This window comes from Chlorocebus sabaeus, chromosome 16 (assembly GCF_047675955.1).
Source record: "Chlorocebus sabaeus isolate Y175 chromosome 16, mChlSab1.0.hap1, whole genome shotgun sequence".
Lineage (NCBI taxonomy): Eukaryota > Metazoa > Chordata > Mammalia > Primates > Cercopithecidae > Chlorocebus > Chlorocebus sabaeus.
In genome coordinates this window covers 1757028-1771767 of record NC_132919.1, presented here as the reverse complement: position 1 = coordinate 1771767, position 14740 = coordinate 1757028, and the positions used below count along the sequence as shown (strand labels likewise).

The 14740-nt window shown below is 44.9% G+C and overlaps 1 protein-coding gene across 6 annotated transcripts in view; it reads left to right on the top strand.

Annotated features, from left to right (window-relative positions):
* The window catches only part of SMYD4 (SET and MYND domain containing 4), a 48135-nt gene that overhangs the window by 7116 nt on the left and 26279 nt on the right, over positions 1–14740 (top strand). For all 6 annotated transcript variants that reach the window (XR_012088717.1, XM_037987510.2, XM_073004576.1 and 3 more), the window contains exons 3-4: positions 7508–7652; positions 13371–13460. Coding sequence is in view for 5 of the 6 variants with exons in the window: in XM_037987510.2 (XP_037843438.2) it covers positions 7508–7652; positions 13371–13460 (235 nt within the window). In the remaining variant the exon portion in view is untranslated. The remainder of the gene's footprint in view (positions 1–7507; positions 7653–13370; positions 13461–14740) is intronic.

The window sequence follows — 14740 nt, the reverse complement described above, 5'->3', positions numbered from 1 at the left end:
TCCCAACCTCAGGTGATCTGCCCACCTTGGTCTCCCAAAGTGCTGGGATTACAGGGGTGCCACTGTGCTCAGCCTTCTGACACTTAATTTATTCTTCCTAAACAGTGCAAACACTGCTCTTTCTTGAGTTTGTATAATTTTAGATGTAATTTTGCTCTCTTATCCCCAACTCACAGCCATATACTTTGTTTTTTGTTTTTGTTTTTTTGAGATGGAGTTTTGTTCTTGTTGCCCAGCCTGGAGTGCAATAGCACCATCTTGGCTCACAGCAACCCCCGCTCTCTAGTTGAAGCAATTCTCCTGCCTCCACCTCCCAAGTAGCTGGGATTACAGGCACGTGTCACCATGCCCGGCTAATTTTGTATTTTTAGTAGAGACGGGATTTCTCCATGTTGGTCAGGCTGGTCTCAAACTCCTGACCTCAGATGATCCACCCGCCTCGGCCTCCCAAAGTGCTGGAATGACAAGCGTGAGCCACCACGCCCGGCCTATACTTTGTTTTTCCCTCATTCCCTCATGATAACTGTTATAATATAAGCAATAGAATATTAAATTGATTGAACCAACATTCAGTGCATACATTCTTAGGTCTGTGTAAATATTGCTCCCATGAACCGCAAAGGATGCTTTGAATTACATTTCCTTTGTTGTACCGCTCTCGTTTCCTCTGGGCTTAATAAATCACCTCCATTTTTGTTTGCTCTATATGTCTCTCACTAATTCATACCGAGCCCTCTCTCCTTAAAAACAAGTTCGCTCAAATAGCTATTTGTAAGTCTGTTCAATCACAATCTAAAGTAATCAAAAAAGATTTAAACTTCTGATCTCCACATGCATGCCTGTTAGGTAAAAATAGGAATTGGCCCTTTAAAGTCTAAAGCCAAGCAGACATTTTTCTTTCTTGCCAATGGACGTTCTTTGAGGAATGTTTTCCCACAAGAGATGCCTTTCATCTATTGAAAATCTTTTTTGAGGCTGGGCGCGGTGGCTCAAGCCTGTAATCCCAGCACTTTGGGAGGCCGAGACGGGCGGATCACGAGGTCAGGAGATCGAGATCATCCTGGCTAAAACGGTGAAACCCCGTCTCTACTAAAAAACATACAAAAAACTAGCCGGGCGAGGTGGCGGGCGCCTGTAGTCCCAGCTACTCAGGAGGCTGAGGCAGGAGGATGGCGTGAACCCGGGAGGCGGAGCTTGCAGTGAGCCAAGATCTGGCCACTGCACTCCAGCCTGGGTGACAGAGCGAGACTCTGTCTCAAAAAAAAAAAAGAAAAAAAGAAAAAAGAAAATCTTTTGAGACCAAAGGTCCCCTACTGTCCACCCCTACCTCTTCACTCCTGCAGTTAATAATCTCCTAGAGTGTCATAGGAAATTCTTCATAGCTTCACTGTCCACACTCACAGCCTTCCTGTTTGTTTTTATTTTGTACTGATTCAGTTGGAATAACTTGTGTTGGAAAACAAGGAAGTGTTCGAAGACGAATAGAGTTCTATAAAAAAGAGCCTAGGCCAGGTGTGGTGACACCACTCACACCTGTAATCCCAACACTTTGGGAGGCTTAGGCAAGAGGATTGCTGGAGCCCAGGAGTTTGAGACCAGCCTGTGTAACATAATGAGACTGTGTCTCCACAAAAAAATTAAAAGTTAGCTGGGCATAGTGTCACATGCCTGTAGTCATAGCTACTTGGGAGGCTGAGGTGGGAAAATTGCCTGAGCCCAGGATGCTGCAGCTGTAGCGAGCTATGATGGTACCACTGTCCTCCAGCCTGGACAACAGAGCAAGACCCTGGATCAAAAACAAAAATAACATAGGAACCAGTCTGAAGAGGTTCTCACTGGCCAATATTAGCATGATTTGACCATGAAAAAGTGTAATGGTGGTAATAGTTTATGATAGTAGATTGTGGAAGTCCATGGTGGTACTGTAAATATCTTGAGTTTACTTTCTTATTTGACTTTTGGGCAGGCATGGTGGCTCATGCCTATAATCCCAGCACTTTGGGAAGTCAAGATGGGCGGATCACCTGAGCTCAGGAGTTTCAGACCAGCCTGGCCAACATGGCGAAACCCCATCTCTACTAAAAATGCAAAAATTAGCTGGGCGTGGTATCAGGTGCCTGTAATCCCAGGTACTTGGGAGACTGGGGCAGAAGAATTGCTTGAACCCCAGAGGCGAAGATTGCAGTGAGCCAGGATCACGCCACTGCACGCCAGCCTGGGAAACAGAGTGAGACTCTGTCTCAAAACAAACAAAAATAAGTAAATACATATTATGTCTGTGTGAATATTGCTCACACGAAACAAGTAAAAGAAGAAAAAGTAAGAAGTTTGTCTTTGCAAAAGAATGCCAACTAATAAATTTAGAAATAATGGTAGAATTAGAAAACTCACCATTTTGTAACCCCCGTGTGATGGATGATTCTGGCAATTATCAGTAGATGCTTAAACCTGTAGACATAACATCATTGGGAAACAGGCTCTTCACGTGATCTCAAAGTGTGGCCCTATAGATTATTTAACTACAAGGGAAAGGTATCTTTACATTGCAAAGATTCAGCAGTTACCACCTTAACTGAGTGACCAAACTTAGCTTCCACAATGCTGGGGAGACATCATATGTCTCCTGATTTGAGGCAACAAGAAGTATATCGATTTAACTATGTAGTCATTTTGTTTGTTTGTTTGTTCTACAACGTAGTCTCGCTCTGTCTCTCAGGCTGGAGGGCAGTGACGCGATCTCTGCTCACTGCAACTTCTGCCTCTCAGATTCAAGCGATTCTCCTGCCTCGGCCTCTTGGGTAGCTGGGATTACAGGCATGCGCCACTGTGCCTGACTAATTTTTAGTAGAGACGGGGTTTCACCATGTTGCCCAGGGTGGTCTTGAACCCCTGACCCCAGTTGATTCACCTGCTTTAGCCTCCCAAAGTGCTGGGTTTACAGGTGTGAGCCACCGCACCCAGCCATATTCTTAATAAAAATTGTTTAATGTGAATCTAACCGTGAGGAAACAATGAGGCAAAACCAGAATGTGAAACATTTTTCTGGTGTTGAATCTTTAAAAAAAAAAATTACTCATTAAAAAAACAAAAAATTGTAGTTGGCCAAGTGCAGTGGCTCACACCTATAATCCCAGCACTTTGGGAGGCTGAAGTAGGTAGATCCCTTGAGCCCAGGAGTTGGAGGCCAGCCTGGGCAACACAGTGAGACCCCATCTCTATTTTATATAAAAAGTCATTTAGCTAGGCGTGGCAGTACATGCCTATAGTCCTAGCTACTCGGGAGGCTAAGGCAGGAGGTAGAGGTTGCAGTGAGCAGAGGTCGTACCACTGCACTCCAGCCTGAGCAATGGAAGTAAGACCCTGTCTCAAAAATAAATAAATAAGTAAAATAAATTTTAAAATTATAGCACTATCTAAAAGGAGACTAAAGAGAAATAACTAAATTTAATACACGAGAACATTGATCTTGGATTGGTTAGGGTGAGAAAAAGTTACAACAGACATTTTAGGAATAATTGGTAACATTTAAATTTAAATATTTGAATTACTGTTATTTTTTAGTGATAATGATATTATGGTAATATAGGAGAATGTCCTTATTTTTAAGCAGAGGCCTGCAAATATTTAGAGGTGAACATCCATGATGCCGGTACTTACTTTCAAATGGCTTAGAGAAAAAATGGTGCATATGTGGATATGTCCCAGTTATTAAGCTATTATGTCCAGTCTCAGTAATCTGCACTCTACTTTGGGGCCAGAGCTGGGACTTTCTGCTTCGCCAGTTAGCTCCGTGAAAGGCTTTACATCCACAGGGTTCTAGGAGAGAAGGCAAGGATGGCGGAAGAAAAACTGTGTTTTTTTTTTGTCTGTGTCATAATGACAATCTACATGCAAAAGGCTGAAGTTGGGCCTTTATATCCAAAAATTAACTCAAGGCCGGGCGCGGTGGCTCACGCCTGTAATCCCAGCACTTTGGGAGGCCGAGGCGGGCAGACCACGAGGTCAGGAGATCGAGACCATCCTGGCTAACACAGTGAAACCCCATCTGTACTAAAAATAGAAAAAAAAAATTAGCCGGGCATGGTGGCGGGCGCCTGTAGTCCCAGCTACTCGGGAGGCTGAGGCAGGAGAATGGCGTGAACCCGGGAGGCGGAGCTTGCAGTGAGCAGAGATTGTGCCACTGCACTCCAGCCTGGGCGACAGAGCGAGACTCCATCTCAAAAAAAAAAAAAAAGTCGAGTTCATCATCTATTGTTAGGCAAGAAGAATTTTGCTATTACTGTTTACCACAAACCTTTTGTTTGAACTAGGATTTTTAGGTTTAACCTAATTTAAAACAAAAACAGATGCTGGGCGTGGTGGCTCATGCCTGTAATCCCAGCACTTTGGGAGGCCAAGGCAGGAGGACCACGAGGTCAGGAGATCGAGACCATCCTGGCTAACACAGTGAAACCCGTCTCTAATAAAAATACAAAAATAATTAACCGGGCGTGGTGGTGGGCACCTGTAGTCCCAGCTACTTGGGAGGCTGAGGCAGGAGAATGGTGTGAACTCAGGAGGCAGAGCTTGCAGTGAGCCTAGATCGCACCACTACACTCCAGCCTGGGCGACAGAGTGAGGCTCCATCTCAAAATAAATAAATAAATAAATAAAACAAAAACAGAAAAAAGAACAAGCTCTATGGTGTAGCAGACAGGCATAGGGTTTTGCCTTCATATTTTCTGGACTGGAGTAAATGTAGAACAGGCAAGCATACCTCTTAAATAAAATCATTCCTAGTTTTTCTTTTTTGTATTATTTGACCCAGACTGGAGTGTGGTGGTGCAATCCCAGATCACTGCAACCTTCGGCTCCCGGGCTCAAGCGATTCTCATGCCTCAGCCTGCCGATAGCTGAGACTGCAAGTGCTTGCCACCACTCCCAGCTAATTTTTGTATTTTTTATAGATATGGGTTCCACTATGTTGCCCAGGCTGGTCTCAAAGTCCTGGACCGGGTGATCTGCCCACCTCAGCCTCCCAAAGTGCTGGGATTACAGGTATAAGCCACCGCGCCCAGCCCTATTTGTGACTTTCATATGTTGTATTTAAATATTAATAAAATCATATTTGATACTAACTTTGTTTTTACCTCATACGTAGCAAAGATAAATAATGGTTTATAAAATTTTCATATATTCAAACACAAAAGCATTATACTGAGTCACAACGTAAAAGGTATTTCTTATTGTGGGTCTTTGTAAACAAAAATTTTAAAAATACTTGTAAACATTCTCCAGGTTTTTTTGTTCTGTTTTTTGTTTTTTTGAGACAGGGCCTTACTCTGTCACCCAGGCTTGGATGCAGTGGGGCCATCACGGCTCTCTGCAGCCTTGACCTCCTGGGCTCAGGCAGTCCTCCCTCCTCGGCCTCCCAAGTAGCTGGGACTATGGGCATATGCCACCACACCCAGCTAATTTTTATATTTTTTGTGGAGACAGGGTCTTCCCATGTTCCCCAGGCTGGCCTCCTTCTGAGCTCAGGCAATCCTCCCTCTTCAGCCTCCGAAAGTGCTGGAATTACAGGCATGAGCCACCGCACCTGGCCATTCTGCAGTTCTGTGATTTCTTCTTTGATTCAAGAGTTGCTTAAGAGAATTTTTAGTTTCCATGTCATTTGTGTTTCTACTTTTGTTATTCATATTTTACTTTATGGCATTATAGTCAAAGACAATAGTCTAGGTTATTGTGTATTATTTCTTTTTATTGGAAGATAGGTATGTTTTTTGTTAGTATGTGTATATGTGTATATGTCTCTATATGTGTTAGCTCCTCTTTATTAATTTTATTATATAGAGTGTTTATATATTTATTTCTTAAACTTTTTAGTTGGAAATAATTTCAGACTTACTTGCAAAAATAGTACAAAGAGGCCGGGCACAGTGGTTCACACCTGTCATCCTAGCACTTTGGGAGACCGAAGTGGGCAGATTGCCTAAGCTCAGGAGTTCGAGACCAGCCTGGGCAGCATCATGAGATCACATCTCTGCTAAATACACAAAACATTAACCGGGCGTGGTGGCTCGCACCTGTAATCCTAGCTACTTCCGAGGCTGAGGCACAAGAATTGCTTGAACCCGAGAGGCGGAGGTTGCAGTGAGCCAAGATCATGCCACTGCTGCACTACAGCCTGAGCGACAAAGTGAGACTCTGTCTCCAAAAAAAAAAGTACGAAGAATTGGTGAATTCTTCCAAATTTGGCAAGTGTTAATGTTTTACTACATTTACTTTATGATTCATTCTCATTATCTCTCTTCTTTTCTGTCAGCCTCTCAAGTATTTTCGGCAGTTGAAGTAGAGAATACTCCTTGGTTCAAAAGACACCATATATTAATCTCATTCTCCAGACTCAAGATCCTGGCTGGGCACAGTGGCTCATGCCTGTAATCTCAACACTTTGGGAGGTCTAGGCAGGCGGATCACTTGAGGTCAGGAGTTCAAGACAAACCTGGCCAAAATGGTGAAACCCCGCTGTACCGAAAAAACAAAAATTAGCTGAGCGTGGTGGTACATGCCTGTAATCCCCACTGCTCGGGAGGCTGAGGCAGGAGAGTCGCTTGAACCCAGGAGACAGAGTTGGCAGTGAGCTGAGATTGCACCACTGCACTCCAGCCTGGGTGACAGAGCAAAACTCTGTCTCAAAAAGAAAAAAGATATTTATGATGTATGATCCGAGGGATGGTTCATCGGCCAATAATTATGAGATAAAGATTAAAAAAGTAGCATTCAGTCCTCTAAATAGAAATTCTGGCCAGGCGTGGGGGCTCACACCTGTATTCCCAGCACTTTGGGAGGCTGAGGCAGGTGGACCTTTTGAGGTCAGGAGTTCGAGACCAGCCTGGATAACATGGCGAAATGCTTTCTCTACTAAAAATACAAAGATTAGCTGGGCATGGTGATGGACGCCTGTAATCCCACCTACTCAGGCGGCTGAGGCAGGGGAATCACTTGAACCGGGGAGGTGGAGGTTGCAGTGAGCCAAGATCATGACGCTGCACTGCAGCCTGGGTGACAGTGAGACTCCATCTTAAAAAAAAAAAAAAAGAAAAAGAAATTCTGCTGATTATTTGAGCCCAGGAGTTCAAGACCAGCCTGGGCAACATGGCAAAACCCCACCTCTACAAAAAGTACAAAGCCAGGCCTGGTGGCACACATCCTCCCAATTAGTGTGGCTACTCAGGAGGCTGAGGTGGGAGAATCTGAGCCTGGGAAGTCGAGGCTGCAGTGAGTGGAGATGGCACCACTGCACTCCAGCCTGGGTGACAGAGTGAGACCCTGTCGCAAAAAATTCTGGTCCCTGTGTCTCTGAGACTATGAAATTTCTTTCCTCTAATCACATTGCACAATATACACATTCTCATGTGTGCGAAATGTTTTGTGGGCCCACTTTCTTGTTTCGAAGGCGATGGTTTGGAGCTTTCCTTGAAATAACACATTTCTGCTGCTTTTGTTTCCTCCTGTCTTCACGCAGACCTGAGGATGAACTGTTTCTAAAAAGACTTTCTAAAGGTTACTTGGTGGGAAAGGACTCGGACGCTCCCCTTTTCTACAGAGAACAAGGAAACAAAAAATTTCAGGAGAAAGATTACACAGGAGCTGCAGTGCTGTATTCTAAGGTAAAACACTCCCAGCTCAAGCAATTTATTTATGTATTTTTCTTTGAGACAGTGTCTTGCTCTCTTGCCCAGGCTGGAGTGCAGCGGTGCGATCTCAGCTCACTGCAACCTTCGCCTCTGGGATTCAAGCCATCCTCCCGCCTCATTCTCCCGAGAAGCTGAGATTACAGGCATGTAGTCACGGCTCACTGAAGCCTGGAACTCCTGGTCTCAGTGACCCACCTGCCTCAGCCTCCTGAGTAGCTGGGACTGATATGGTAGGTGGGCAGGGAATGCTGCATAAAGCCGGGTCCCTGGCTAGGGCTTCACCCTCGGGCCGCGTCCACTGACCTAGGTGAGGACAGGCACTCCTGCCTTTGCGCCCGAATGTTGCATTTTCCAAGACCACCCTGGTCTGCCACGCCCCCAGCCTGGGCCTATAAAAACCCAAGACCCTAGCAGGTGGACACATGAGCAGCTGGACGTTGTCAGGAGTATGCCGGCAGAAGAGCAGCCGACAGGCACCAGCATGCCATCGACCGGTGGCAGAACGACACAGCGTTTGGCCACAGCAGTTGGAGAAGAGTTGGGTCGCTGAGTGGCCGGACTCCAGGGGAAAACCATCTCCCTTCTGGCTCCCCAACCTGCTGCGAGCTACTTCTACTCAGTAAAACCCTGCACTCATTCTCCAAGCCCACGCGTGATGTGATTCTTCCAGTACACCAAGGCAAGAACCCGGGATACAGGAAGCCCTCTATCCTTGCGACAAGGTGGCGAGTGTAACTGAGCTGGTCAACACAAGCCGCCTAGAGACAGCAAACTCAAATAGCACCATGGAACACACGCCTACTGTGGGTTCAACTGTAAACATTCAACCCTAGACAATGCCCTCGGGTCAGAGCCCCACAGCCTGCCCATTTATATGCTCCCCTAGAGGTTTGAGCAGCAGGGCACTGAAGAAGCGAGCCACACCTCCACTGCACGCCCTGCGAGGGGAACAAGGGAACCTTTCCCGTTTCAGGACCGCAGATGCATGCCACCACCAGTCAGGCTAATTTGAGGCCTGGGTGACAGAGTGAGACCCTGCCTCAAAAAAAAAAAAGTAATTTATGTGTTCTGAATTTATTCAAGAAACTTCTGTGTCCATATTACTTCCGATACCTTGTAGCGGTAAGCTTACTGGCCCCTCGCCTGCCTTGCCCACGTCTGTCAGCTGCTGTTGAACTGCATGCCACTTTCGTCTGAATGTGTGATGCGACTGTTAGCTTGATGGAATCAGTCATCTGTTACTCTTGGCCGGGCACAGTGGCTCACACCTGTTATCCCAGCCCTTTGGGAGGCTGAGGCAAGAGGATTGCTTAAGCCCAGGAGTTCAAGACCAGCCTGGGCAACATAGCAAGACCCCATCTATACCATAATGTATAAATGACTCTTGTTGTCCTGCTTTCATAGTAAGAACTGGAACAAGATCCCTTGAGCAACTTCCTTCCATAGCTTTTAAGAGACTTACATGGGCTTAAAGCAGGAATGTATCAATATCTTGCACCAGTTCTGTGACCTTGGATATTAAAAGAGTAAGTTTAAATTTGAGGGGTAGGCTGGGCACAGTGGCTCACTCATGTAATTCCAACACTTTAGGAGATCCAGGCGGGAGGATTGCCTGAGCCCAGGAGTTCAAGGCAGGCCTAGGCAACACAGCGAGGCCCTGTCTCTGTTCCCAGAACAAACAATTTTTTTCATTTGAAGGGTGTAGATCCTACTCTGAATCTTTAATGGGTTTATGCTTGAATGCGCTTGCAGTTTGGGATTAATTTTCCAAAAACGATCACACCTACAACAGCAGCTTCTACAGCTGATAAAATCCCTGCTTTGTAGTGTTATAATAAAGTATTTAGCTAAATAATGTAAGCTTTAGTGATTGCTGAGGGATTAAAGTCCGTTAGGTGTAATGATCCAGTGATAAATGGCTTAATAGTTCTTTTTTCAGAGCTAATCTCTTCAACTTTATGTATGTGCATCATAAATGTGATCACATGGGAAGTTCTTCAAGGAAAACAGGGAAAATAAAAACTGAAGCCAGAGAAAAAATTAAGGTTGGCTCTGACTGCGGAGGGAGATGAGCCTTCCTATTTCATGAAGCCAGTATGTTGGTGATTACGGTGCTCTGCAATTTTCTAGAAAGCTGCTGTTTTCTTTGTAAAAACATTTGTTGTTTTTATCTGATTGTAAAAGTAATATATGTTTACTTCGAAAAGTGCAGAGAAGCACAAAGAGGAAAAAAAATCTCATAACCCGTGATAGGCACTGTTAACGTTTTTGCTTACATCCATCCAGCCAGGCTTTTTCCTCCGAAAATATGTTTTTACAAAATTGGGATAATGGCTGCCCCTTCTGTTTTGTGACCTGCCTTTTTTCCCTCGACAATTGATTGTGCCCATTTTCTCATGTTATTAAATTTTCCACTGGAACATGATGCTTTACGGCTGGCTTAGTGTTCCATGACAGAGAAAAAGCCGTACTTGATTTCACATTTCCTAATGTTGGCAAATTGTTTGTATCGTAACACTGCAATGAGCATCTTTCTATGTAAATATTTGTGTATATCTGATTGCTTGCTTAGGGTAAATTCCTAGAAGGGTAATTGCTGGGGCAGAAGGAATGTATTTTTTCAGGCCTTTGGTACTTGATGCTGAATTGTTCTCCAGGAAAGAACTAGTTAACATCCCTGCTGGTGGAGTACGGGAATGTTCATTTTTCCATATCCCAAGCAGTACTGGTTGTGATGATTACAGTTTTATTATTATATCGGTTTATTTGTGAGTAGAGAATCTGTTCACGTAGATTTTAAAAGTGCAAGAGTGTACAGTGTCGTCTGCCTCTCCTGTCCCCTGACCACATGATTTTCTGTTCCCATAAACTAGCACCATTGAGTATATTTCCAGAGCGTACTCCAGACATGTGTAAATACAGCCTTCCACTCCTGCACACACACCATGTTTTTACATCCATAACATTCTGCACATATTGTTCAGCATCATGCCTTGTCCACTTAAAAGTAATAGTTTAAAGATCATTCCATTTCAGTACATAAAGAGCGTCCTCAGGCCGGGCACGGTGGTTCACACCCGTAATCCTAGCACTTTGGGAGGCCGAGGCAGATGGATCACCTGAGGTCAGAAGTTCAAGACCAGCCTGGCCCACAGGGCGAAACCCTGTCTCTACTAAAAATACAAAAATTAGCTGGGCGTGGTGGGCCAGGTGCCTATAATCCCAGCTACTGCGGGAGGCTGAGAGAGGAGAATTGCTTGAACCCCAGTGTAGGGGGTGGGGTGGGGGAAGTGCGTGGAAGTTTTAGTGAGCCAAGAACACGCCACTTCACTCTAGCCTGGGCGAAAGAGCAGAACTCTGTCTCAAAAAAAAAGAGTGTCCTCATTCTTTATTATGGCTAAATGGTGTTCCATTAAGTGGGTGTATCAATTTATGTAACCAGTATCCTGTGGATCAATGCTTGTTTCCTATCTTTTGCTATTTCAAACAATTCTGTGATGAGAAACTTTGCACAGGGCCAGGCACGGTGGCTCACACCTGTAATCCCAGCACTTTGGGAGGCTGAGACAGGTGGATCCCCTAAGGTCAGGAGTTCAAGACCAGCCTGGCCAACGTGGTGAAACCCCATCTCTACTAAAAATACAAAAATAAGCTGGGCATGGTGGCATGTGCCTGTAACCCTAGCTACCTGGGAGGCTGAGGCAGGAGAATCACTTGAACGCAGGAGGCGGAGGCTGCAGTGAGCTGAGATCGCCCCACTGTACTCCAGCCTGGACAACAAAGAGACACTCTGCCTCAGAAAAAGAAAAAAAACCCTTGCATGAATGTCATTTTTCATATATAACTGTATGATAAATGATTGTATCTGTAGGATTAATTCCTAGAAGAGGAATTGCTGGGTCAATGGATATTTTTTATGTATATAAGATATACATACATATAGAATTTTGACATGTATTGCTAAATTACCCTCAGTAATTATGAAACTAGTGTACACCCCCACTAACCGCATAATGAGAATGTCCATTATCCCACTCCTTGACCAGCTCTGTGTGCCATCAATTTTATTTTGCTTTGCCTGATAGGTAAAAAATGGCCTTTCTGTACAGTTTTAATTTGCATTTTATTGATTGTATGAGGCTGAGCATTTTTTTTCACATATTTAAGAGCCATTTTTATTTCCTGTGAGAACTGTCCATATCTTTGCCCATTTTCCTCTTGATTTATTGGTTGTCATCTTAGTGATCTGTAGGAAATCTTGACAAAGTAAAGAAATCAGCTCTTTGCCTATAATATGAATTGCAGATATTTTTTCCAGTTCACTGTTTGCCTTTTGCTTGTATTTGTTTTTGGTGTGAAGATATTGTTTATTTTCAGGCGGTCAAGTTTATTAACCTTTTATGGCCTCTGGATTTTGTGTCATAGTCAGGGATTCTTCCAGCATTACTTTGCATGCTTTCTATAGTTCTTCCAGTGCTCCTGTTGCTTTGTTTTTACATTAAGAATTTGATGTATTTGGAATTTATCCAGTGAAAGATTTATCACTTTATTTTGCTCATTGTCTACCTACTTATCCATATATATATATATGTTTATTTTATTTTATTTTTTTTGAGACAGAGGCTGGAGTGCAGTGGTAGGATCTCAGCTCCCCACAACCTCTGCCTCCTGAATCCAAGCAATTTTTCTGCCTCACCCACCCGAGTAACTGGGATTACAGGTGTGCGCCACCACGCCCAGCTAATTTTTGTATTTTTCTTAGTAGAGATGGGTTTTTGTCATGTTGGTCAGGCTGGTCTCAAACTCCTGGCCTCAAGTGATCTACCTGCCTTGACCTTCCAAAGTGCTGGGATTGCAGGCCTGAGCCACCACATCAGGTCTTATCCCAGTACTTTTACTGAATACTCACCATCTTTCCCACCTTTACTTGAGTACCATATTTATGGTTATTATTAATCCTTGCCAATTTGATGGTAGAAAAAAGTACTCTTTCTTGTTTGTTTGTTTGTTTGTTTGTGACAGTCTAACTCTGTCACTCAGGCACTATCTCAGCTCACTGCAACCTCTGCCTTCCAGGTTCAAGCCATTCTCATGCCTCTGCCCCCCAAGTAGCTGGGATTGCAGGCACACATTACCATCCCCTGCTATTTTTTTATATTTTTAGTAGAGATGGGATTTTGCCATATTGGTCAGGCTGGTCTCGAGCTCCTGGCCTCAAGTGATCCACCTGCCTCAGCCTGGAATTACAGATGTGAGCCACCATGCCCAGCCTAGTATCCCTTTTTTTGCATTCATTTTCATCTATTTGGCTATCCGTATGTGAATTAATCATTTGTTTTCTGTAACTATTTATGTTTCTCCTTGTGTGAATTTCTATGTGTGCCACCCACCCTTTGTTATATTCAGGAAATGGGATATTATGCTTGCAGGTATTTCCCTCAGTTTCTTATTCACCTTCAGTGTTGTTTGTGGTTGAAGCTGTATCTGACAAAGTGCTTATAATACTGATGTCCTCACTTGCTCTTCACAGCTTTGCTCTCAGGTAGTTAAAATGTAAGCTGAAGCACAACGAGGTTCAGTAACTTTCCCAGTTTCACACAGTCTTTAGTACTAGAGCCCGTAATATCTGAAAAATGTATTTTAGAGTTGCTAGTTTCCATTTATACCTTTAACCAGTTCATTGTTTTGCAGGGAGTGTCACATTCAAGGCCTAACACTGAGGACATGTCGCTGTGCTATGCTAACCGCTCGGCAGCCCTTTTCCACCTGGGTCAGTACGAGGTGAGTATCAGATACTAGTGTGCGTGCAGAGGATCCGGGGGGCCTTCACTGGAGGACTAGACCTTCGTCTCTGCTTCTTCCATGGAGCACTCAAATCAGGTCATGCTGCTATTGGTTGAATCGGAAGCACATTAGCATCTACCTGAAGTTGGGCTGGGCGCTCACGCCTGTAATCTCAGCACTTTGGGAGGTCGAGGCAAGCGGATCACCTGAGGTCAAGAATTCAAGACCAGCCTGGCCAACACAGTGAAACCCCATCTCTACTAAAAATACAGGGATGGGCTGGGCGCGGTGGCTCACGCCTGTAATCCCAGCACTTTGGGAGGCCGAGGCGGGCGGATCACAAGGTCAGGAGATCGAGACCATGGTGAAACCCCGTCTCTACTAAAAATAGAAAAAATTAGCCGGGCGCAGTGGCGGGCACCTGTAGTCCCAGCTACTCGGGAGGCTGAGGCAGGAGAATGGCATGAACCCGGGAGGCGGAGCTTGCAGTGAGCTGAGATTGCGCCACTGCACTCCAGCCTGGGCGACAGAGCGAGACTCCGTCTCAAAAAAAAAAAAAAAAAAAAATACAGGGATAAAAATTAGCCGAGTGTAGTGTACTCCCAGCTACTAAGGAGGCTGAGGCAGGAGAATCGCTCAGGAGGTGGAGGTTGCAGTGAGCCAAGATCAAACCACTGCACTCCAACCTGGGTGACAGAGTGAGACTCTATCTCAAAAAAAATGTACTAGGCCAGACATGGTGGCTCACACCTGTGATCCCAGCACTTTGGGAGGCCAAGGCAGGCAGATCACGAGGTCTGGAGTTCGAGACCATCCTGGCCAACATGGTGAAACCCCATCTCTACTAAAAATACAAAAATGGACTGGGCATGGTAGCAGGCACCTGTAGTCCCAGCTACTCGGGAGGCTGAGGCAGGAGTATTGCTTGAACCTGGGAGGTGGAGGTTGCAGTGAGCCCAGATCGCACCACTGCACTCCAGCCTGGGTGACGGAGCGAGACTCCGTCTCAAAAAATATATATAAATAACTAAACTTGCTCTTTCTCCTGAGTCATTTCACTGATCACAGGTGACCATATGGGATAGTGTTGATTGACAAGAAAGAGCTATGGGGCCAGGCGCGGTGGCTCACGCCTGTAATCCCAGCACTTTGGGAGGCTGAGGCGGGCAGATCACTTGAGGTCAGGAGTTCGAAACCAGCCTGGCCAACATGGTGAAACCCCATCTCTACTAAAAATAAAAAAATTAGCTGGGCAGGTGGCGGGCACCTGTAATCTC